We start from the raw sequence: 26,941 nt of genomic DNA, 5'->3' as shown, positions 1-26,941 counted from the left end.
GGTTTCCTGTCTCCCTATGGAGCTGTGTTCTTGCCTTCATCAATGTAGGCCACCAATGGGCCCTACACAGGCCTAACTCTGTTATTTCTGTCATAATTCTTTTTGTTTTGTTTTGTCTTTTAACTCTCGTGTTCAGTATCATAAGGCATGGACTATTCACAACCGCAATGAAGCAAACCAACCAAGCAGACTCCGCCCTGTCCAGAAATCTCCATTTTTTGTCCTTTTTGTTTTACTCCCAAAGCCAGTGTCTGAGGAGTCATCAGACACAATGTTCTATGGGGTCCACTGCAAGTTGTGTTATCCACTCCACTAAAACGAAGATGCTGATCAATTAACATTAGAATTTAGGATATTTCTTATGCTATTCAGGTCTTTCAATGATTTATTCTACTTAGAACACTCTGCTGTCCTCATTTACATCATATTGGTCTTTATAGTTACATTTTCCATCACTTTTATTTCCTATAAAATCTATCCCAGAAGAGTTTCATTTGCTCATACTTATTTCATCTTCACTCACAACTCTCAGAGAACAATACCAAGGGAAGTCAAGCAGGGAAAGAACGTAAAGGTGGGAACTGAGGCAGAAAGAGGGAATGGAGGAATAATGCTTATGGGCTTTCTCTCTATGGCTAGTTAAGGCTGTATTATTATACCATCAAAACCACTGAGCATGGCTGAAACCACACAATAGACTGAAACCACCTTCATCAAATGTTAATCAAGGACATGGAGATATTTTCTCAGTTGGAGTACTCTCTTCTCAGAAAAGTATTGAGTCAATTAGACAAAACCAAAAACCAGGAGAATAACCCCTTTCAGCTAGATGCACAAATGCATCACAAGTCACCTATGTCCTTGCCTTTGTTGTTCAAGACAAAGATTATATATTATTATCAATTTCTCGATTAGAGATACATTTAAAACTTTAAAAGTCCCATAATCTTTAAAAATTCTTTTTTTGTCTTTAAAAATATGTGGTTGAAGATGCCCTTGTAGTGATATTTAATGTGATATTTACTTAGGTATTCTGCTTTATTACTAGGAATTGAGTATTTAAAATGTGTATTTTTGTGCCAGATTTTATATTATTTCTTGACAAATAGTTGTCCATGTTCCATACATTTCCAAATGAATTTAGCCTCAATTATTCTTGCAGTTTCATCATTTAAAAAATGTTTTTAAATCATGAAACTAGTCTTCTTTTTTTGATTAGTTCTAAAAGTAGGACATTGAATTTAATGGTTACCTAAGTGATACATCTTTTCTCCTGTAAATTTATTTTCTCATTCTATAATGTTTGCATTTTCTTTTATTTCATTTGTAATTTAATTTGCTGCTTTTTAAATAAAAGCATTTAAAAACATTTTAAGTTTAGAGCTTTGACATATCATATTTCAAGCATTTATCCTTTTAAAAATATGTCTTTAGATTACTTTTACTTTTTTATAACTTTAGTGGTACATTACGTAGTCATACATGTATAGATTTCATTATTATTATTTGACTCATTATGATTTAGTATGGCTGATGAACTATTTAGAGAGTACATTGTTAATATCTGTAAATGTGTGTGTGTGTAAAACTTTTAATTAAATCACAATGAAGTCTGGAAAATTATTCTGAATAGTTTCAGCATTTGATGCTGTGTTGCTTGTGTGCCTCACTGCTGGGGTGTCAGGAGTGCCAGCACCCCACACAGGGGAGGCAAAACGAAGTCCATAAAGGAGGTCCTTAGTCTGTGTTTCTCAGGATGAAAAACAGAGGAGTCTGTGAAGATTGCTGTGGTTCCCAATTTGTATTCCAGGTGCTGCCAGCGTACTGCTAGGAATTCTGGGTCTTCTCTTTCCCTCAGGGCTTCTATGCTTGAGGCAGGAAGGAGAAGGCAGAGCTCTGGGTGGGTCCAGAACCTAGTTTGGTTCCCAGTGAATGTCTAGAGTTTGGGAGTAGGGTGGGAGGTGGGGGTTCAGGGATTGGCAAGTTGAGGTATGAGGTTCTGAGAGAGAAGACCTTTTCAAGGAGATATAGGCAGAACCCTTACAAAAAAGCCTCCCCACTCTCACATGGTGAACCTTGAAAAGAGACAGCCCGTGTTTCTCTAAACAGCTTTATTTGATGATGAATGGAAATAACATACACCTTACACAGGGTTAACCAGGGATTAACTATTTTGGGGGAAAATGCCTAAGAAGAGAAGCTCAGTGGCTGAACACTTGGGGCCTACCTAGATATGTCATTAGCATGGAGAACCCTGGGTATTTATGCTATGTGACGGATTGCTATGGTCCTCTCAGTGGGATGTGGTGATTACATGTTCCAAAGCAGGTAGTTTGGCACAGAGATGGCCCTACATCTATCTACTTTACTAAATTTCTGAGTTTCAAGGGTTTGGGCTCACTCAATCTCACCAGTTCTTCTGTTTGGTGGCATGGTCAACTTTCTCCACAATTTGAAACACATTTAATTCAAAATGTTTTGCTTTCAAAGTAATTTCTCTGTGCTTAAAGTGAATATTTTGCCCTTAGTGTTGTATTACATGTATACATTATATAAAGTTATATATATATTTGGTAATTTTATGTAGTATACCAGAACACATGATTAACATTATTTACAACCACTACATATTCTAACTCTGCTTTTTATTTATTATATCCTGTACCAGAGGAGAGAGAGTACAAATCTATTCTAATAATGGTTTTGGGTTTAATGTCTGATTTTTTAAAATGGTTCTTTTTGTTAACATTTGTATGTATTTTTTTTTACTTTAGAAATTACATATATTTAATGTCTTCTACATTTACACATGTGTTCTAGAATCAACCTAGTTGGGCATCTTCAGCTCAATGTGTCCTCTAAGTGAAACATGCTACCTGGTTCCAGTTTCACTGACAAATTACCATAACTAAACATGTATGAAGCAGACTTTTTTTCAATCTTGCAGTTGTAGAACTGACATATCCTTACTAAAGGTATTAGAAAGATTTCTTTCTTTCTAGACATGGGGAGAACATGTGTTCCACGAGCCCTACCTATGTGTGCTTCTGGTGGTTAATTGATAATCATAGGTATTCCTTAGCCTATGAAACCATCAACATGACTTCTGATTTCATCCTTACAAGTGCTGCTTTCTATATATATATATTTAGATGTCTATTTATATTCAAATGTGTATAATGTATGTTCTAAATGCTTCATTATTTCATGGCTTAAATAAATGCAAAGCAAATGAAACAAAAATATAAAATAGATGAATATGAACAGGCTCTACTTTCTATAATATACAGTTCACATTAGATTAGGTACCTATTGCACTGTAGTATACTCCACTTTACCTAATATGCCTATAATTATGCATAAATCATTCTAATATACCACGTCTGAAGATTTTGTAAAATATGTTTCAACAAAAACAACTTTATTAATCCATTAATATTTCATATAAATCTTGATGCTGTTTTTATTTTCTTGGTGGTATCTTTTCATGTAAAATGTTATTAATTTTAAAACATAAAATTTGTCTGTTTTCTACTTAAGAACTGCTATTATAAGAAAGCTTTTGCTTTTCCATGATAATAAATAATAAGTATAGCTTTATTTTCACCAATTTAAATATTTACTTAGTCCCTACATTTGTGTGTGTGTATATATATATATATATATATATATATATATATCATGTATATATCTATATATACATGATATAAGGAAATAGATTCTCTTGTCATAAAAATGCCCCTGTGGATTGAACCCATGTTTTTTGCCATTAAAAAAAATAGATCACTTTCAAAAGAGTTCCTCATTCTTTGGAGGCTTAGGGCAGCTATTCATAAGGACTGTGATAAGATTACCACTGTACATGTTGAAGAATTACTTCAACTCTTAAATGCCATTTTGTTTGAATGATTAGAATGAATTGAGAGTCCTAATGATAAGGAATTTTCTCTCTGAGTAAGAGTTCATGTGGATTTAGCCTGATCATTTTCAGGAGACACAGGGAACTGCAGGGGGCAGTTTGATCATATGGCCATGGCCCCTGCTTCAATGTATGACTGGTGTCCTTTAAAATCTACCCTGACAAACTCAGCATTTTTACAAAATATTATACAAGAAAAGAGAGAAAACTGCATTGCATTTGAATTCCATCATCCATAACTACTTCTGTGGGAAAAAAATCAAGATAAAATTTAAAATCTCCTTTATGAATAAAATTATAAAAATGTAAATCATCACATAATTAACAACTATCATTTAAATGATAAACCGAATATATTTGATGTTAGGAGAGAGTTGGAGTGATTACTCAATGACTAACATTGACAACTGTTGCATCAGTTAGTTTGCTGTTACTAAAAATATACCCGGAAAAGAGAATTAAGAAAGAAAACAAATACTGTCTCATGGTTTCAGAAATTTTGGCCTTGGAAAGTTTGCAGCAACAGCCTCATGTAGAAAATACTACAATGTTTTTTTAAAATATTTTATTCTTTGATATTTCCTAAAATATATTTTGAAGGGATTTATTCTTTAAACACTCTCAATTCTCCCATCAATTCCACCCAAATTCGAAATTACTTCAATTTTTCTTCCTTTTCTATCAAGTTAACTGATTTGCATTGTGGTCAGCTTTCCAGAGCTCCATGCTATGATTTTCATGGGAAGGATCTTGTCTATGCTAACATAGTCACCCTGAGTTTATATGTGTATATATCTTGCTTAAAAAATACTCTTACCCTACAATTATCCAATATGTTGGTTCTTATAATATTTCTTCCCCCATTTTCAGTATGATCCCCAAATTAAGGATGTGATATGACTATCCCATGTAGATCTGAGAACTCCACAATTCTCTTGACTATGGCAGGTTGACTATATGGAAATCTGTCTGTTAATGGTCAGTGAAGCTTCTCTAATGAGAGCTGAGGGACTCTCTTCTATGGGTATAACAGTAAGTACTTACAAATCACTTTAGTCCTGTGTCTATTTAGGAAAACAATAATATTAAGTTTTTTCCTAGAGCCCATGTGATATTTAGCCACAGATTATTGGTCCTTGAACAGTGCCAAATTTGGGTTCAATCACATGGAAATGACATTTGATGCACTCAGAAAATGGCTGGTTTCTTTCATAATGTTCTTGTACCTATTGCACCAATGGACCTTTCTTGTTGGCTTAGGCTTTCAAGGATCATAACTCACTGTGAAGGAAGCATTCTGTCCTCTGGCAGTGTGCATAATATTTTTTACCATATGAATACTAGTCAGTAGGCATGAAATTAGAGGTGAATAGAATTTGATATCTCCATCTTCTGTGATTCAAATAAGTGGTGTTTTCAGCAATAGGTTCTTACCATCAATTATGGATGCTATCCAGTACTGGCAATAATTTTAATATTTAAAGTCTATATGACCACCTTGGCCAAAAACTTTTAAAAAGTTAACAATTATTTCTCATACTGAGGCTTTTATTTGCTGCCATGGGTTATCTAGTTGGGACATCATCTCCCTATTATAGCGGAACTACATTAACTCTCTTTTTATGTATATCTATACACAATATATATATATATATATATATATATATATATATATATATATATATACACACATATATATATATAGTGAAGTTTTTAGTAGTTGGTTTCTGCATGACTTTTTCAAAAGACCTTCAGTGTTGTTTGTCACACCCTAACTTGTTTTGAAAAACTATTATTTCAAATACTAAGAATGAATTAGCTTTTATTAATGTTTTACTCATTTATGCCTATATGCTATCTATACTTTGCAAAGTATATGTTACCATTTTAAGTGAGTGGGTATAAAAAAAATCTAACAAGTGAAATACATGAAGAAATTATGGCATGAAAATATGCCCCAGTGAAAATTTTAAACTATTACGCTTTCCACAACAGAAGAGATAAAGAATGGTAGTTAGACTGTTACTCATTATTAACCTCAACAGTGAGAATCATAGCATTAGTTATTCATTAATGTAATAAAACTTCAGATTTTTGTCTCCTTATTACAGTATTAAAAAATGAGACGTTATACTCCATGTCTGGTAGAAATCACTACTTTCTTAAATGTAAAGGTGGAAGAAACCATAAGATGTGTCTTCAAAAATTTTTGTCTCGCATATATGTCACATTCTACTTATGTAGTTACATCTGTGTGAAAGAAATGTGAAACACTTAGATCAAGAATTCCCTTAAGCACAGAAAAATTGATAGTTTTGAATATTTAAAAATTAAAACATAGCCATTTGATGTTAGCCAATGTTTTGATCAATGTTGACACAAATGTTGGCCTACAGAGAGAGTTTCAGGACAGCCAGGGCTACATAAAAAAATTCTTCCTTGAAAAGCAAAAAACAAAACAAAACAAAATTAAAACATTTATGGCATTCATAACTTGTGGGGAAATGTATTATATATATATATATATATATATGGTATATATATGGTACTTATATATATGGATATCTATATCTATCTATCTATCTATCTATCTATATATATATATATATATATATATATATATATATCTGTCCTTGTAAAGTGTCTCTTCAAATGAGTACCACAATAATCCTGCCAGCACCTATGTGTAGTATGGAGAAAATATTCTTTTTATTTAATAGTTAAATAACCTTTAAAATTATATCTTTAATTCTTGAGAATGTATTCATTTCCATTTTCCAACTTCACTAATATCCTCCTTAATATGTCCCATATTCAAATTCATTTCTTCTTTTCCTTTCTTTCATATCCTGTTAAGTCCAGCTAGTGCTACCCCTACAAGCAAGCATGTGGTACTCTCCTTGTACTACAGAAACTGTACCAGTGCAACCACCATCAAAATGAATGATTTGCCTTTTCCCAGAAGCTTTCACCTGCATGTAGCTCCTTACTAAAAAGACAAGAACTGATAATTTACTTTCCCATACAGGATGAATTAAATTTGAATATATTTTTGATTTTTAAATGTATATGCTATATAATTTTCTGTACTTATTCACTTGTTTTTTCTTAATGATTGTCAAAATGTTGCTTTGTCAACATGTTTTTTCTGTATACTATCAAAGTCATCTCTTACCTCTCTTTTATAGCATTTCATTATGAAACTTGTCCAATTTATAGCTTCCTTCCTTTGCTGTGAGCAGACTCTTTGTACCTTGGGGATCCTTACAAACCACATTGCTAAATTTCATCATCATAAAAACCTATCGAGGCAAAAGTTATTCTTGAGAAGTAAGTCCAATTCTATGGGGTCTTATATTTCTTTTAAGTCAAGTGGGTGGGTTTCATTTTATTAAATTAATGCAGTATTTTAAGCTATTTCCATTCTCATCCCATTCATTTTAAAAGAAGATACGTATTATCTTGTCCAATGAGAGCAAAATTTTTATGAAGTAGTATTCTTAATTTAAGTTTTGTATACATCATACATATACACACTTGTGAAGAAGGAATATAACACTTAATTAACCTAGTGACATATTCTACTCTAAATTACAAGAAAGTTATTTGACTGGTGTCTTGTTGCTGGAATCTTGCAGGCCTGGAGGAAATAGTGGTGGGGGCATAGAGTAGGACTCTGGTGTGGCTTTAAAATCTGAGGCTCTCCAGCCATTCTAGCTCTCTAACTATACTGAAATGCTGATGATAACTTCCAAAATGTCTTAAAATCTTTCTTGCTCTTTTTGAGGGTAATAGGCTGTTGGCTTAGGTGATTGACACCTGTAACCTAACAGCAGAGGATTAAGTAAAGTGCTTTATATTCTGTCTCAGCAGGACCTGCCCAGCTCTAATTTTCAGCCCACTAGTTGGAAGTAGGAAGTCAGAAGTCACAGGGAAAAAAAGGGACACTTTGAAAAGTGATTATAGCATTTATTACTTAGTTGTAAAAAAGTTTCTTATGAAAGCTAAGTGGAAAAGCCAAAGGATCTTAAGTGGGGAAAAGGAAAAGTTATTTTATCTCTTCATCCTCAGTACTTACACATCTTTCAGAATACATGACCACATGTTAAAAAGTTCATCACAATTTCACACAAAAAATTCAAATCATAAATTGAAATAGACCTTTACAACAGAAAATGTTTAAATATGCATTCTGAGTAAATTATCTGGCTAAACATCCATCTGTAACAGCTCCACAGGTTCATAGAAGGTTGAAAAATGTAACTAAGTTATTAGTGAAGTTTTGTAAACCTGGTCAATATTTTATGTTCTGTCCTTGCACCTATAATAATTTATTAGTTCCCTTTTTATGACTTTTGATTAATTGTTTTATAACTTCTTGGAGTGTCCTCTGAGTAGGAGAAAGTCTGATTATTATCTAAAAGCAATTAACTGGTGACACATGGGAGACTGACAGAGTTATCATTGAAGTTTTGACTATCAGAAAAGAACCTAATAGCAGTTCTATTATAAAAGAGCTTAATAATCACTGATATAAATTTAGGAATTCTTCTAGGATCACTGTTAAGACTTTAAAAGTCATTTATTTGTTTATATAGTGTCAACTACAAGATGGTACATCTTTGTACATCTGCAGAGATCTGCTCAAAAGGGGTGAGCTAATACCTAAGAAAAGCATATTAAGAGCAGGAGTCTTTCCTAAAATGAATTCTCCTGGGACTTGCCTATCTGCCACAGATTATATTATGATCTGAAGCAGACCAACTCAGGAAGCCCCCCTGCTAGTTATTAGGTTGTCCTATTATGACTCCTGAAAGCATACATTTATCTGTACTTGAATTGGTGGGAACTGATTTCTAAGCCTCCTCTGATTATTGGAATAATTCATCTCCTCACTTGAGTAGAAACAAAGTTAGCTGTGGCAACAGAGCGATCCTGCTCTGTAATGTCTGTGGCTAAGGAATGCCTGAGACTTCACCCTCAGGATAATTATATTCTATTTCAAAGTCAAACTAATGGTTTTACTGGGCTTTTTAAATTTCTTGTACTTTTTTTTAATTAGATATTTTATTTACTTACATTTCAGATATCATCCCCTTTCCGCATTCTCACCCCCAGAAACTCCTATCCTATTTCCCCTCATCCTTTTTGATTTTATACCATTTTAATTACATGCAAATTTTAAGGTCAGATCTTGTGCTTTTGATATATTTATCACTTAAAGGAAATTGCACCATGTACCTTCAAAAGGAAAGGACTAAACACTAGAAAGTAGAATAATTAGAGCACACATAATTACATCCACTACACATTATTATTATTACTACTAGTCGTATTATTAATAACTATAGTGATTTTGTGATAGACCAATACTATTGGGCTGTCATTCACTTGAGCACTACATTATTTAGGAACTTGTAGGATGTGTATGTTGGGGTTTGAAGTTTAAAAAGCTGGGTTTCCCTGTGTTACTGATAAGTCAGTGTAGAAATTAAAATGGGATACATAGTGGGAACACGAGTTATAATTCATAAGGTATCAGGCTCTGTTTTCTAAACTCTAGAGATAAATAATGGATATTAGGTTCATCTCATTTAAAAGTACTTCCCTCAAAACCCTTGCCTGTTGACAAATGCAAAGCAGTCATTTATTTTTTAAAAAATGGTCATTACCTTATGCAATAACAAATAACTTTGGAAATACTTCCAAATTTAGATATCACAGGTTGCCAAGCATTCTGTTGTCTGAACACTAACCACATTCATTTTGTCCTTCAGAGTTTATACTCCCATTGACTTTCATGTAAGTAAGTGGTTGTTTAATTATATCTCCAGCTGTCACTTTAACAGGGCTGGCTCTATAATAGTGTACCCCAACAAACTCATCACCTTCTTTGAGATTTAAAACTTTTTTCTCTATAACACTAAATTTCAGTCTATTGATTAATTGACCAAAGCCCAAATTAAGTAATTCAGCCTACTATTTTCAACACCCTGCATATTTATGATGAACTCAGAAATCTTTCTCTTCTCTTTATCCTCATTTCCACATAGTTAGAGAGTATATGGTTTTTTGTTTGTTTTATTTTTTTTGAAAAATGAGTAATTTTATGTAACTCTTTCTTGTTAGCTAAAATATATAATGAATCTTCTAAGTAAGTTACTATCAAAAAATAAGGGAATGAATGAAAAGTGTCTCACAGATGTGTCCTTAGTATGCTTACACATCTCAATATCATAAAGTATTTGGGTTTTGTACAATTGTGTTGTAGACCAGAGCAATAACTGTCAAAATGTGTTAATTAATACACAATTTTCACATTTGTAAATTAAAGCTACTATCAGTAATTTAGCACTAACTAAATAGAAATCTAACCTTTTTTAACTTTGAAACATTTTTACAAAATATTCTCTGATACATGAATTTTACAAACATATTTAAAATCTGTGGCTGTATTGATTTATGTGTTATTTATATACTCATTCATTATCATTTATTGTATATTTATAATTAGTATTCTAATATTTTCAAAATCATTTTGTATGACCAGTTCTGGGTAGCTTATATATAAATAGATCATAGTTTTCAAAATAATACTTTAAACAATTTGCAAGAAAATTCAGGTTGACAGACCAACTTCCTAATACACAGAAATGTACATTTTTGTCAGGCAGGTGGCCCATCTGCAATCTCTTCATCTGGGAGATTAAGCCAAATGGTTCTGAAATTCATTTTAACTTTGCCTATACAGAGAAACTTTTTAGGAAGGAAGCAAGAGGAATGATGGAAGGAACAAATGAATGAAGAAAGGAAGAAGAATAAAATTGCTTTCTTCTTACTGACACTTAACTTTGACATTGAAGGTCACCTCATTGTCTACAGTGGCTGTGGGGATTTCAGATATCATATCTAAATTGCATTTCAGAAGAAAGTGGGTAAAAAAAAGTTAGGTTTGTTGCCTCATGTCTCTGCTATCACCCTTCAAGCTTTCTCTGAAATTCTTCTCAAAACTTTATTTAAACATTTTTGCAATAATTGTGTGGCTCGTCATTCCTATCTTTTTAAGAAGGCAAAGAACGAATTACACTGTAAAGAGTAATCTATGAGGCAAATAATCTAAGAAAGGACAAATGGAATTTGAGAATAGCAATCAGAACTTCCTTGTGCTCATAGATGCGTACATTAACACATACACAAAAGTATACATTTAGACTTACTTATAAAGATAAATGGGTACATGATTTTTATCTGTTTTCTCACTAAGCTTCTGTCTGGCTTCCCCTTTTTTCAGAGTTCTAATAAGAAAAATGTCATGTTAGAGTTTTACTGAAGTTTCACCAAAAGTATATTCCATCTTAAGGATACAGCAGTGAGGATACTGTTGGTATTTATAAAGCATCTATCCTGGGTAAATGGCTCAAAGTATTGACTCAAGTGCATGCTGGATAAATAAAACTACTGTCTCTTACTATTAATTTCCATCATGAATTAGTGTACTGTTGGATTTTAAGGAAAGTAGAGGTCCAACATCAGTTAGTGACATACCTACCATACAGATTTTACTGAAAGCCATTGTTTTCTAGAAAGGAGGCTATACATTTGTTACCGAAAATACAGTAAAACTTTCTAAATGCTTATATATACTTAATTTTCGAGATGTTGGAGAGGAGGGGGGAGATAAATAACACATTTTCATTAGTGCTATGAAAGCTTCCATATGGTGTTAGTTTGTCAAAATATTTCTGTAGGCGTCCTGCCGGAACTTTTCACCCACACACATATTTAGTATTTAAGCCATCAGTAATTTCACTACTTCCTTCTGGGGTGTGCATCTTGCTTTACTACTCCCACCCCCCATGTTTTTTATTTTTTAATTTATCACATTAGTAGATCTCTTCTAGTTATCTAGATTTTCATTGTAAGTATTTAGTTTCCTACAGTGCCTACAATTTAATCAAGTGATAGTTTTAACAACATTTATTTTCCCAAAGAGTTATATATATATTTCTAGTTGTCAAAATTTGATCATATGATATCTCTGTCATTATCATCTTTCCATGTTGCTCTGAAAATGTACTTCTATAATTGCTATGGTAACAGTATATTAAAGCCAACATCATCCAGGGACCATAATTTGAAGAAATACTTACCATTAGATGGAAAAGGAACCTTGGTGCATCACAGGACATCAGAGATATCAGACATTTCATTATTATTTGAATGTCAAAATGTATGTAAAAGAACAAATTTAGTATGTTATAAATTAATATGATGGAGTAGCCTTTCAATTCAATATTATTTAACATTAAAGTTCATTTGAATTCAAACTTTGAAAACTGTGTTTTATTATTGGGTTCCATGTGATTTTTAAATACATATGTTAGAAATAGATTAATTATGGAAAATATATCTATCTTCTTGAGCACTATTTTTTGTGGTGTAAATATTGAAAATATGCATCTAAGCAACTTAGAGTAATATTTTTTCAGAGAACTCAAGACCCTTTCTTGACTCACAAATCAGGTGAGTCAGTGAGAAACTTATCCTGGTGATTTTTCTTCCATCTGATGGATTCCTCAGGCACTGAACAAAGGTACATAAACACATTTGTATACATAAAACAAAAAAACAAACAAACAAACCACTGAATTCAACATTTTAAAACATGTCTGGCACGAAGACATATCAAACAGAATTTTTTTTACTGCCCTGAGTATTAGAAAACCTTGACGAGCTGAAAAAAGGTTGAAAGTGCTGGAAGAAGTGAATTAGGCTTTAAGCAGAAGCAAGAGGGTAGTGGGCTTGATTATTGCTGATATGACAGCTTTAATTTTATTAATTGCTAGCATCACTGCTTCTGCAACAGCAATGACACAAGGAGCTAAGACAGCTATTTTTGTTAACTATCTAGCAAAAGAAAATGTTACTAATGTATTGAGTATACAAAAGGATTTGCATAGGTGTCTGGAACAAGGAATTGATGCTCTATAACCCATTCAAATTATCAGAAAAAGGTTCAGGTTTCAAGAGTTAGGAGCCATCTCAAGTGTCATGACAAATATCATTGGAGTAGTGTTTCTTCTAAAATTTACAATGATTGTTAATATAGACAATACTTTAAAGATACCTGTACGGTATTTGGCATAATCCCAACACCTGTCTGAGTGCTTTAACTTTGCATAGTGAGATTACCAATTTAAAGAATGCTGCTCTGTTGAACTTTGATGCTGAAGATAATACTGATAAAATTATCCATGCCCTAAGATCAGTACTTCCATTTTGGTCAAACTTCAGGAATTGCATACATAGCTTGATCATGCCTGACCTTCTTGTCCTGGGAATATTTTTATTTCTGCCCACCATGTTAAAGCTTGTCTCTAACCACATCAACAGCCTGGCAGCCAAAGTACATGACTTGAAACTGAAAATGGACTCCCAGACACAGTTATTAATTTAACAGACTGGCAAGCCGAGGAAGGGTAAGATTCTGCACAGAGCTTTACCAACCTAAGACAGAAGTGCATTGCTTATGATAGTGCATATTCCACAATGGGTAAGGAAGGCTTTCATATCAGAACAATCTAAGACAGACTCAGTCTGGTTTATGCAATAAAAGGGGGGAAGATGTGGAGAGCTTTTGTGGCTGCCTGGCAGGAATCTGACATAGGCCAAGGACAATGAAATGTACTGCTGGCAGGAATCTGACATTAGGCTGGACAAAGAAGTAATTTCAGACAGAAATCTAAATCCTAGGGTAGAACAAAGAAGAAATTTCAGGCAGGAATCTAAATCTTAGGCTAGAACAAAGAAGTAATTATAGGCAGAAATCTAAATCTTAAGCTAGATCAAAGAAGTAGGTTTCAGGCATGAAAATAATTTTGGGCTAGGACAGAGAAGTAGGCTCAAATACTTTGATCACCCTGATAAGCCCTTAGAAATACTGATCACAGGAGTGGTCATGGGACTCTGTTTATTGTGGTGCATGTTCTTTGATTATCTGGGTTTATTATGTTCTTTTTTCCTGGACTATTTGCATCTATTGCTAGTTCCTCAACCTAGAACTGATCTTAATACTTGCATGTAATTTAAACCGTGTAAAGGCAAAAAAGAAGAATGAAGGACGGGATATGAAATTAATGAGTGGGGGAAAAGGGGAAGGGGAATGACATCTGAAATGTAAATAAATAAAATATCAAATAAAAAATGTAGCACTGTTATGAGAAAGATGGAGAGAAGTTATCATTGTCCCTCTTCCTAGTCTAGATAGAAATATAGATAAACCCCCTACCATTTACAAGCTAAAAAGAATAAAGAAAGAAAGAAGAAAGACAAAGAAAGAGGAGGAAGAATGGGATAGGGGATTAATGGGGGCATGGGGAAGGGGGATGACATCTGAAATGTAAATAAAAAAGTATTGTCATCTCTATTTACTCTACCAGATAGTAGCACATCAGACCCTCTTATTCTTTGTAAATACAACTTGTATGCAGTTTTTTATATCTTTACATCAGTTTATACCAAACTTCTTTGAATGTTTCCATTTGGATGAGGAGGGACAGGTTTTTTGTTTGTTTGTTTGTTTGTTTGTTTGCTTTTACTTTTTTGAGACTGTCATGTACTTTAATTATATTCATTTAATTTCCACATCAGCCTACCCTACCCACCCAAATTTTTGCCCTCTTTTTTTCTATCAAGTCTAATTTGTTCTACCCATAAACACTTGAATGTGCACTTTTCAGCTGGAGCAAGTGGACCTAATAGGGGCCATACCCTTAAAGAAAATTACCCCTCCAACTCCTGGCAGTCATCAATTACAAAGAGTTCCTAAGCTAGAGCTGTAAATTTCGGGATTTACAGCATTCGGGAAGTTCATAAAGTTTCTTAAAAGAATTATTTTATGTTTTTAAACTAAAATTGGCAGGTGCAGGCTGTTGGTAGCATATTTCTGTTTTGTTTTTTTTTTTTTTTTTTTGTTAGGCGAGACTATCATTCTCTGAACATTATTGATGATTATGGGTGTGAAAATTTGTCTAGATATGAATACATCTGTATTTATTTAAAGCTTTATCTTTCTTCTGTTTTATCTGTTTTAACAGAAATGCTAATTTTACAGTTGAGAGCCTATAATCACTTCCATTAATTTAGCACTAGATGGCACCCCAAGTCTGAGTTTTTAATAATTCTTGCAAGTTTGTTGATACCAGTTCAACACTAGAGGATAATCCAAGTGCATGTGTGCTTAAAATCTACAGTTGAAGTGTTATTCAACATGAAAAAAAAAATGGATATCTAAGGAGGGATATCCATCCATCAAAGCTTTTCCATGACACTAGTGGGCCCAAATTCCTTGTCCACATTCACCTATATTATGGTCAGATACTTAGACTCCTAATGTAGGGCAGAATCATTGCTGAAGGACCAGTTTCAGGATGTTAGGCCTTTCCCATAACTACTAGTAGTACAATATGCTCTGTTCAATGAGTCCAAAGTTTGATATGACAAAAAAAAATCAGTAGGACCAAAATCAATGTGACTATCAGCTGCCTGTGACTAGATTCACATAGCTAACCTCACTTCAAATATCCACAGTTGATGCTGACAGAGGACTCTAAAAGCCATTTGACTCTGGAAGTAGAAGACCTTTTCAGTTAATTTCCTGAACCTGGGGAGGGTAAGTTCAAGGTTATGTTCAGTTTAAGATTGCAACAGCCTAACATTGAGTCCTGAAGCATGATTAATGCAAAGTCCTACTCCAATTAAATGTGTTCTCACACCATCTTTTATTATTAAAATTTGGACAGGTATGAATGAAATCAGAGTATGAATTATGCAAACCAAGTCTTATAAAGTCTTTGGAAGTTTTATGCTATAGGTCCACCTCAAAACTAAATGTTATGTTGGATAATAGGCCTGGCAATGGAGCAGAGTCTCCAGTTGCTATGGCTGGACATTCAAAGGTTCTCTTGTGATCCCTAGCCATAGTACAAGTTGGTCACATTCTGTAGAGTGACTGTCACTACATCAGCATTGAGCTCCAAAGTGGCACAATCCTGTGTTCATTTTTTTTGTCCTGATTTTAGAATTCCTTTCTCAATGAGGTTGAAGAAAATCTTGCATTTGCAATTCTGATAATAACTAGATAACGTTTCTCAACTGAAACACGCTGTTGGCACTGGCCTGGGAGGAGGATGATGATCATTATGATGGTCAGGAGACACTGTCATGCAGTTTCACTGTGTTAAACTTGCTGCTAGGTTCAGCTCTGAGACAAATTCTTTTTGATTCAATAAAAGCATCACATTAGCTGCTAGGAGTTTTGCTTGGATTTATGTAACAACAATTTCTTGTTTGCCCCTTCTATTTAGTTTATTATATTATTAAAACCAGAAAACCTGGATTCTCATCCAGCTTACTATGATCTTATAAGGGTAGTTATGTGTGTGACTAGTTACACAAATTGATATAATTGCAACAGGTAGAAGAACATATTCAAATTCCTTCCTGTTGTAGCTCTTCCTTAAATATTTAAGTAACAGATACAACTGTGTGCATCATTTACAATATTATGTTTTCAATTATACATACGTTAAAAATTGTTAAATATAGCTAACAAATTCATGACTCTAGGTATTTATCAATATTTATGTGAATACTTAAAAGTCAATCTCTTGAATTTTCAAAAATACAATATAGCAGCAATATTGGATTCACCATACTCATGAGATATATTATCAAATATTTTAACATCTTACAACACACTGTTCTAAGGTGACTTTTATGTATTGAACTTCTATAGTCTTAGAACTTGAAATAACAAAAATGTTATGAATTGGCATGGCATAACATGATAGCGATTTAATTGAAATCTTTTTTGCATCGCTCTTCTATGAAAAATCTTCCTGCATCCTGCGTCCACTGATTATTGATTATCTTGCATGCAGATGCAATAGAAAAAGAAACACTTTTACTAAATACATGTTATAACCATAAGCATGTAATAGCATGTTTAGTGCTTCACAGCGATGCAGTAAATGCATGATTTGGTGAGGAGGAACCCAAGTTTTTTTAATTCTGCTTTTTCCCTAAAAGCACTCATAGTAGGGGAAAATATCTTCTGAGTCTCACATGGGGGAAGAGATAGTATCGGCTCATATCATAACAAAATATATGTTCTTCACCTGAGACCCTACTTACTTTCACTTCTTCATCAGAAGGCCACCTATCTGTGACTGTTTTACAGGGGAGTTCTTTCTTACTTCTATATCATCCATCATCGTCATTACAGCTTTTTTACTTACTTAAAAGAAAAAGATTAAGATTTTCCCTTATTTCACTATAACCTTTTAAATCTACAGCTTGTGAAATTCATTTCATGTACTAAGTAGATTATCACATTGTCTACATATCTATCTACTCCACAGATTATTTTTACGGAGACACTGCTGGCTTAACTACCACAAATTTTAAGTATATTTTTTACTTTTTCTACATGCCTCGATCATTTGCAAAGTACTTCTCACTTTTTTCTGAATATCATGTGTGTTCAGAAAGCACAGAAGCTAATTTTAAGTAAACTGATTTAAACCTGTTCTGGCTGACTATTGTTATTATTCCAGATTGCTGATGTCATAGCACTGTTGGGAATCAAGTGTTCTGTATGAGGCTGTCCTTTTTGACTTCTTTCTTTTCCAACCTATTTTCTGTTAGAGGAAATGCACTTATCACAGTTATTTGTGGCATTTCTCAATATTCACAGATTTCTGATAACACTATAAATTCTCTAGTAGGGACAAAGTAAATAAAAGGCAAATCTTATCACAACATTAAGAGTATACTTAGAGGTATTGTGGTACAGATCCAGCTTCCTTCTTACTAGCTATAATTTATATAGTTTTTAAGGAATAAATAGGATCCAGGCTGGAACCATTTGGCAGATCACAGCTATAACTTAGCATGTCAAAGGGAAATCATAGATGGTATTTAAGTATACAATTGGCATTGTCATCTAAAAAGCTTTCAAGTCAGTCATCAATACAATACACAAAGGGATCTGGAAAATAAGTGAAGAAATTATGAACTTAAAGAATCTCAAAAATCTTTACCCTTTTCCGCAGTCATCAAAACACATAACAGATGATATTCACAACTTGTAACCTAACATTTCAGGTGTGAGCTTAGCTTCAGAAAGAGTCACTCTTAGTGACCTTTTGTTTGCCTCTTGTTCATCAGCTTATATGACCTGAAATGAATTATTATTTCTGGTTTGGAATTTATTTTTTGAAAATGAAAAGAATATACTTTATGTGCCATTATCTGAGGATTAAAAAATATTTAAAGGTGCATTGTATAGTACCAGAGAGGAAAAATAATTATTAGTAACGCACAGCTACACGCTCTGGGACCTCCAACAGGGAGCTGCCTGCAAGTTATGGTGATAAAATGTGGCACAAATGTTGGATAAGTAATGAATTGCTTATTTTAACTGAGGCCCATTCCAAAAGATAGAAGACAGATTTGACACTGCTAAATTGGCAAAGTACCTGAGATTAGATAATCTGTGGGCCTAAGAATTACCATACTATTATTCTGCTAAAGGAGCATAGGAAAAAAAATGACTCCTAATGACATACTGCTTTACTCATGAATCAGAGCATCTGTCAATCTTCTAAGACAGGCTTCTTCTTACAGTACATAGTAATCAACAGAGAGACTCACAACTGGACAAGGTGGAGAGAGTGAGAGACTTTGGAGCACACAATCTCAAATGGAATGTCTTCATCACATACAGGCATCAGTGAAGACAAAGAAGCAAAAGTCTTTTAAGAACCAAGATGTTAGATGATTCCATGAGAATGGTGTAATCTAGATACAACAAGTCTATATAGACATGCAACCTCAAAGACTGGAAAGCATGAAGAGAATCCAGACAGGTTCAAACTAGTTAACACTGAGAAGAGGACAAAAAGCCCCACCCCTAACCAAGAAGTTATTTATATTTAATACCTGTTGGAAAAAAGGCAATTACTATGTGTCACTAGGTATATTAAACAGACTCTATGACAGGAATAGTTGGACAACATAAATCAGATTCCATATTATTTGGTAGTTATTTGTTCTGATTTTGTATTTTTGTCTTGTGGTTTTTCATTTGTTTGTTTGTTTGACATTTTCTCTTTATCTGGAGAGAGAAGGAGTAAGAAAAATCATGAAATTAGGAGGTAGGAAGGAAACCTGAGTGTGAAAGACATAAGAATAATCTATTTGGTATGTAGTTTTATAGAGACTGTGGTTTAAATTATCTGTGTTTGGTTGGAGAGAGCTGTCTCGGTTGTTGCCCAATATCTATGTCAGGCAGTTAACGACAAACTGTAAGTATAGCATCAAGGGACTAATACTCTTTACTGACCTCCACAAACGCAAATATTATAGTAAGTAAATAAATAAATGATGTTTCTAAGTTCTGTAGGAAAAAAAATCAAGTAAACAGAAAATAAAAACTGTTCTTTTAATTATATAGTCAATTGTGCTTCATTGAATTAAATATTCTTGTCAGTACTTTAACCATTTCTTTATATACTACAGTGAGTCATCAGAAGCAGTGGACATTACTATTTGCATCTGGGTACCAGTCTGAACAAGCCTCCACTAGCTGACATATTAGAGCTCTCCTGAAGGGAGAGCAGCTGCAGGCTGCATCAGTTTAACTCTGCTATACTGGTTTCTCTACTAAATGCATTATAATCTGTGTTACTTGTAAAATCTGAATTTGCTTTGATATCCCACTCCAGTTGCCAAATAAACACTAGTTCTTGAGCATATGTTATGTAACATATATAAGCAGAGAGTTGTATAAAAATCATTTTATAGTGTGTGTGGCAGTTACTTCTTTGTTTATACATGAGTTGTTTTGTGTCTGAGAAGAGTTTTCTTGAAAGAACATGTAATTCGGAGATGTGCAGAAATTATCCAAAGTCTTACAACAATGTTCCAACTTGGAGTGCTACATCCCTTCTAAATGCTTAGCCAAACCTATTTGTGTAATTTACATTTTGCTTTTTCAAGAAAGAAAGAGACAGATGTTTGTAAGTTGTATATGCCTAGATTAAGCATTGATATCTTGTTAATATTTGTAGTTTTAAAAATCAGTATTATAGAAAAACATAGCTACTGTTCAAGTGGTTATCAATGTAATGATAAAATTAATTATATATTAATCATGGTTTGGTTAAAGAGATAAAACTGCTTCCTTGCAAGATTCCTAGTCTTATATATTTTGAAAACCAAAGGTTCACCTTGTGCTACTCACTTTGGAAAACTTAATACAATTCATTTTTATCAATACTTTGAAATGTTAAATAGAAATTAAGGACAATAGATGGAGAGTTTTTATGTCTATTCTAAATTTACTCTAACTTTATAAACAGTCATAACTTCAGTGACACTTCTATGCTATCTCTTGATACAACAGTAAGTTATGCTATGAAATAAGAATCAAAATTAAAGTTAAACATAGTATAGAACTAAGGAAATATATCTCTTAAAATCATCACTCATTTCTTGTTAAACTACAGTGAAACATTGTATAGACTCTTCAACTATATGTAGTTCTAAAAAAGTTGCAATAACTCCACCAAGAGTTTCTATGCAGCTTTTCCCAAGATTCATAAATATCCCCACTAGCACACTGCTTCACACACAGACTATATCTTACTATATGATCATATATAATATAGCATATATTTAAATTGTAATTCTTGGCTGTAATGATCTTCAGTTTGACCTAGAATAATTTTGTAATGTTTTGAAGAGAGCTTGTTTCTAGAATGTGATATTTTCTTCAGGGAGTTGTTTCAGCATATTATATTTTATAATAAATTTGCCTTTTATTTAAGTTGGCATAGTTACTGTTATATAAGTCATTTAACTTCTGTGTTTTTTAGTTTTTCTCGTATGTCTTCATATTTTCCATAATGTTTTCCTTATTTGGAATTTTGTTTTGTTTCAATTTTCATAATGGCAAGTTTATATCAATTCTGCAGTACTTTATAAAAATTTACTTGGGACCTTGAATTCTTCATCCAGTGTCTTCTAATTTGTAACTTGTTGATGCTCTAATATGAATAATTACTTCTTTTTTCTCTTTACTTGTCTTTTTTCTTATGTAAATTTTGTATTTTCTAATGAGATGATAAATTTTAATTACATTTTCTCTCTGAGGTACTCAACCTGCTTTACTGTATGAATCTAAACTGACTATTTCTTTAAATCACAAGAGTTAAATTACTTTGTTTTACTATAATTGCCACATTATGGTGCTGTTATCTCAAAGGGAAACTTCTGCCTTTTGATAATCAGAAAGAAAACATTAGTTTCTTGTCACTTTTTAAAAATATCTACCTGATTCTTATGTATTTGAAAGGCATATTATTCTCACCCAGTAATTCATCATATCTGCTGTTCTCCACTCATTTTACAAAGACCCAGGTTTTTGAGTTTACATGGACCTTTCCTCCGGTCTGAAGACAATATTCACTCTATTGCCTTACAGCTTTTTGTTTGTTGGTGAGAAATTTATTTGTTTCTGTCATGCTTTTCTTTATTTTTATGTTTTATCAAAATATTACTATATTCAATTTCAAATGTTTCCTTTTTGCTTAGTGCCATTGGAGACACTTTGATTATCCCTCACCATTTTTTTCATGTAGTTGGCTCAGTATTGTCATGTGTTTGCCTCACATTATGAAATAGTTTCCATTTCTAGGAAGTCTTTTAAAGTTTTATTTTCTTCTTTTCCTCTAATTATTACAGCTAGATTGTTGTTTCTTTATGTTGAGCTCAGACAGATAAGTTTTACAAATCGCATTTAGTCTGTTTATCCTTTGAGTATAGGAAGTCTACTAATTTGAGTTAATTTTATATCCAGCCACTTTGCTGAAGTTGTTTATCAGGTTTAGGAGTTCTCTGGTGGAAGTTTTGGGGTCACTTAAGAGTACTATCATATCATCTGCAAATAGTGAAATTTTGACTTTTTTCTTTCTAATTTGTATCCTGTTGACCTTCTTTTGTTGCCTAATTGCTGTGGCTAGGATGTCAAGTACTATGTTGAATAGGTAGAGAAAGAGAAAGCCATGTCTAGTCCCTGATTTTAGTGGTATTGCTTCAAGTTTCTCTCCATTTAGTTTGATATTGGCTACTGGTTTGCTGTATATTGCTTTTATTATGTTTAGATATGGGTCTTGGATTCCTTACCTTTTCAAGACTAAGACCATGAAGGGGTGTTGAAACTTGTCAAATGCTTTTTTAGCATCTTGTGATATGATCATTTGGTTTTTATCTTTGAGTTTGTTTATATAATGGATTACATTGATGGATTTCTGTATATTGAACCATCCCTACATTCCTGGGATAAAGGCTACTTGATCATGGTGGATGATTATTTTGATGTGTTCTTTGATTCAGTTTGCAAGAATTTTATTGAGTATTTTTGCATCGATATTCATAAGGGATATTGGTCTGGAGGGCTCTTTCTTTGTGTGGTTTAAGTATGAACTTAATTGTGGCTTCATAAAATGAATTGGGTAATGTTCCTTCTGTTTGTATTTTGTGGAATAGTTTAAATATAATTAGTACTAGGGCCTTGAAGGTTTGATAGAACTCTGCACTAAAACCATTTGGTCCCGAGCTTCTTTTGGTGGAGACACTTTTTTTTTTGATATTTGATTCTTTTTTTTTTTTCATTTTTATATTGGATATTTTATTTACACTTCAGATGCCATCCCCTTTCCCCATCCCCCCCCTTAGAAAACCCCTATCCCATGCCCCCTTTTCCTTTTTGCACTTATACATTTTTTTAAAAATGTTAATCAGAGGCTTTATAAGTTTGGTATTGCTTAATCAGAGGTGTAACCCACTACCCAACCTAGATATATCAACTATCTTTGACTGGTGGAGATACGAGAACATATGCCTCCCTGTCTCCCCCCTCTTTCTCTCTCTTATCACCTAGCTTCTCCTCTCCTTCTTCTCCTCCTCTCCTTATTCCTCTTCCTCTCAGTACTCCTCCCACCTTAGTTCCTCCTACATATCACCCTTCCTGTCAAAATGAAACTTTTCGGTGGAGAGACTTTTAATGACTGCTTCTATTTCTTTCAGGGTTATGGGACTGTTTAGATGGTTTATCTGGTCCTGATTTAACTTTGGTAACTGGTATCTGGCTAGGAAATTGTTCATTTCATCCAGATTTTCCAATTTGTGTATTTAACTTACTTGAAGTATCTTGGAAATATTTTCAAATGGCTCTTAATTTACAGAATAATAATAATTCTTTTCTAATTTCTTTCAATTAATATTAAATTCTGTGAAGAGTTATATTATTCTTAGTGTCTACCGTAGATGCTAGAGAAAGTATATTAATACTCATTTGATATATAAACCAATACTACAGTTTCTGCTTTACTATTTACATGAAATATTCTAGAGAAGATATGAAATACACAACAATTGTATTTTAAACTCTCCTTTATATCTTTTTTTTCAGGCTCTTAATCCTGATCTACAATGGAAAAATTCCTTTTTTACCTGTTTCTCATTGGCATAGCTGTGCGAGCTCAGATCTGTCCAAAGCGTTGTGTCTGTCAGATTTTGTCTCCCAATCTTGCAACCCTTTGTGCCAAGAAAGGGCTTCTATTTGTTCCACCAAACATTGACAGAAGAACTGTGGAACTACGGCTGGCAGACAATTTTGTTACCAACATCAAAAGGAAAGATTTTGCCAACATGACCAGCTTGGTGGACCTGACTCTATCCAGGAATACAATAAGTTTTATTACACCCCATGCTTTTGCTGATCTACGAAATTTGAGAGCATTGCATTTGAATAGCAACAGATTGACTAAAATTACAAATGATATGTTCAGTGGGCTTTCAAATCTCCACCATTTGATATTGAACAACAATCAGCTGACTTTAATTTCTTCCACAGCATTTGACGATGTTTTTGCTCTCGAGGAGCTGGACCTGTCCTATAATAATCTAGAAACGATTCCCTGGGATGCTGTAGAGAAGATGGTGAGCTTGCACACCCTTAGTTTGGATCACAACATGATTGACAACATTCCTAAGGGAACTTTCTCCCACTTGCACAAAATGACGAGGCTAGATGTAACATCAAATAAACTGCAAAAGCTGCCTCCTGATCCTCTCTTTCAGCGAGCACAGGTGCTGGCCACCTCAGGAATCATAAGCCCATCGACTTTTGCATTGAGTTTTGGTGGAAACCCCTTGCATTGCAATTGTGAGTTGCTGTGGCTGAGGCGATTGTCAAGAGAAGATGACCTTGAGACATGTGCTTCTCCTGCACTTTTAACTGGCCGTTATTTTTGGTCAATCCCTGAGGAAGAGTTTTTGTGTGAGCCTCCTCTCATTACTCGTCATACTCATGAGATGAGAGTCTTGGAGGGTCAAAGGGCAACACTGAGGTGCAAAGCTAGAGGAGACCCTGAACCTGCTATTCATTGGATTTCTCCTGAAGGGAAGCTGATTTCAAATGCAACAAGATCTCTGGTGTATGATAATGGAACACTTGATATCCTTATAACAACTGTAAAAGACACAGGAGCTTTTACCTGTATTGCTTCCAATCCTGCAGGGGAAGCAACACAAACCGTGGATCTTCACATAATTAAACTCCCTCACCTACTAAACAGCACCAATCATATTCATGAGCCTGATCCTGGTTCTTCAGATATCTCCACATCCACTAAGTCAGGTTCTAATGCTACCAGTAGCAACGGCGATACAAAAATGAGTCAAGATAAGATTGTGGTGGCAGAAGCAACTTCGTCAACAGCATTACTTAAATTTAATTTTCAAAGAAATATTCCTGGAATCCGTATGTTTCAGATCCAGTACAATGGTACTTATGATGACACCCTTGTTTACAGGTAAGGGAATTTCAGCCATAATGGCTCTTTGCTGACCATTATAGTGCAGGGTGTGTAAAGCACTATTACTCTGCATTGTCTCTAAATTGACACTTCTACTCTGTGCTGTAAATGTAGCAATCCAACTTTATAGTAGATAATGTAATATATGAAGTGATGAATATATATGGGGAAGTAGTTTGAATGGCATTGTTTTCATTTATGTTTAATACTATGCCTATTTTTTTAACCTCATATGAGGGATGTGACTATCATACAAGACAGATTTACTTTAAAATTTCAAAAACATACCAGAATTTACACATCCACATGAGTGTTCTTTCCTTCAAGGAAGTCACGCTGGGAGGCTATCCCATTAACCCAGTGATGCTGCCATTACTCAAAGCAGTTTTGGAGTTATCTTTAGAACCTTCGGCATACTATATTGAATATCCTCAGTGGTGGCAAATCTTCGTCTTTTGAGGGTGAGTTTCAATTTTGGAAACAAGCCTTTGGGAGTCAAGTCATATGAATAAGGTGGGTGACCAAATGGGTATTGCCACTTTTGGGTGAAAAATAGGATGTAACTATAAAGTAATGAGACTGATTCTTTGAGTGATTGAGTGATGTGCGTGTATGCTATTTTATGTGCATTGGTTCTTAAGATACTTCCAAAGAGGCTGAACATCATATTTTGAGCATTGAAAGTATCACTGGAGTTATGTACGCAACTATTGAGACAAGACAGTGATGGAGAACTTGCATCTGCTAATGAACTTCTGGTATGTTTTTCTACAGTTCAGCCTCATTGATTTATAGTCACATCTCGTCCAATTTTCAGTTGAAAATTCACAATTTTTATTCCATATAATTTTACACACGACATGATGTAAAGACACTGTTTTGAAAAATTTAACCTTTTAGGTCAGTTTAGTTCTTATATACAGAAGATAAATTCTTGAAAATAATTTGTTTTTAATTCATATATGGAAATGAGATTAACTTATTAAAATAAATGTAGACTAGTGGGAAAAATAAAAAAAAATGTATTTTAGCTAGCTATGTAATCAATCTTGGAATAGGTTCTACCTGACTAAGTTTTAATTTCCTCATCTTTAAAAAGAGAACAATTAGGCTAAGTGGTTTCTAATATCCCTCTCATCAGTAAATTGATGTGGTGGCACACTATGACATATGAGTATTAGCAAAATGTAGTTTACTCCTGTCTTGCAGGCTCTCCACACGCTCCACAGATAATATTCAACTGTTGGTCAATGAGAGACACTGACCTCACCACACTTTTTTGTATTGTCCATACATTCTAAGTGTTAACTCTGTGTTGAGCCACATTCTACTGGCAAAGTCCTAAAGGAAATAATTTTTTTATAGTGCTTAGAACCTTGCTGAATTCCTGACCGTAGTGGTTGTCATCTTTAAAATATCAATATCCATTGTATTGTGCTTTATAAAGTTTATACATTGATATCCAACATTTATAATACACTCACTGGTGGGCAGCATTGATTTTGGTTCTGAATGCAGACTCTTGTAAATTTCCTGGTGCATTCAGAGTACACTGTGTAGTGTGTGTCCCATTTTACTTTTACTGTGGTTTGAAATATCTATAATTCATTTTCAGGAAAAAATGTAGTTCCACTGTTTACTTTCAAATTAATTTTACTTTAAATTGTATTTGGTTACCTCTTAGAAAACAAGTTAGTAATAAATAAGAAAACAGAAAAATAATGTCTGTGGAATAGATCTAGAGATTTCTCTAAATTTAAAAACAAACAAAAAAAATGTCTTGATAAAGATTCTCACCCATATATGTTGGTTGGGTGAATTCATACTCTTACCAAAGGCTTTGCTTTGTCATGGGTTCTGGTTATTGCACACACATGCACATCACACTCATTAAAATATACTGGAAACTAAGGCAGAAGAAATTATGATGTCTGTAAATAAAATCTGTTCATCGTTGCAGCAGTAGAAGTTATTAAACATAGCCTTAGCGGGCTCCACCCCAAAGCAGCTTATTACTGATTTGGAAAGCAAATGCTCTGAATCACAGTTCCATTCTGGTGGCTAATGTGATTGTCAG

The 26,941-nt window shown here is 33.7% G+C and overlaps 1 protein-coding gene across 5 annotated transcripts in view; it reads left to right on the top strand.

Moving 5' to 3' along the window:
* Lrfn5 (leucine rich repeat and fibronectin type III domain containing 5) overlaps positions 1-26,941 on the top strand; it is a 279,668-nt gene that overhangs the window by 241,416 nt on the left and 11,311 nt on the right. For 2 of the 5 annotated variants that reach the window (XM_076941835.1, XM_034514646.2), the window contains one exon: positions 23,457-24,861. In XM_076941835.1, the coding sequence (XP_076797950.1) occupies positions 23,477-24,861 (1,385 nt within the window). In that variant the 5' untranslated portion in view covers positions 23,457-23,476. Of the gene's footprint in view, positions 1-15,508; positions 15,591-23,456; positions 24,862-25,191; positions 25,378-26,941 lie in introns of all 5 variants that reach the window. The other 3 variants (XR_013113131.1, XR_013113132.1, XM_076941836.1) reach the window with 3 other exon arrangements.

The sequence above is a fragment of the Arvicanthis niloticus genome, chromosome 11 (genome assembly GCF_011762505.2).
Source record: "Arvicanthis niloticus isolate mArvNil1 chromosome 11, mArvNil1.pat.X, whole genome shotgun sequence".
Lineage (NCBI taxonomy): Eukaryota > Metazoa > Chordata > Mammalia > Rodentia > Muridae > Arvicanthis > Arvicanthis niloticus.
This window is presented reverse-complemented; position numbering and strand designations above follow the sequence as displayed.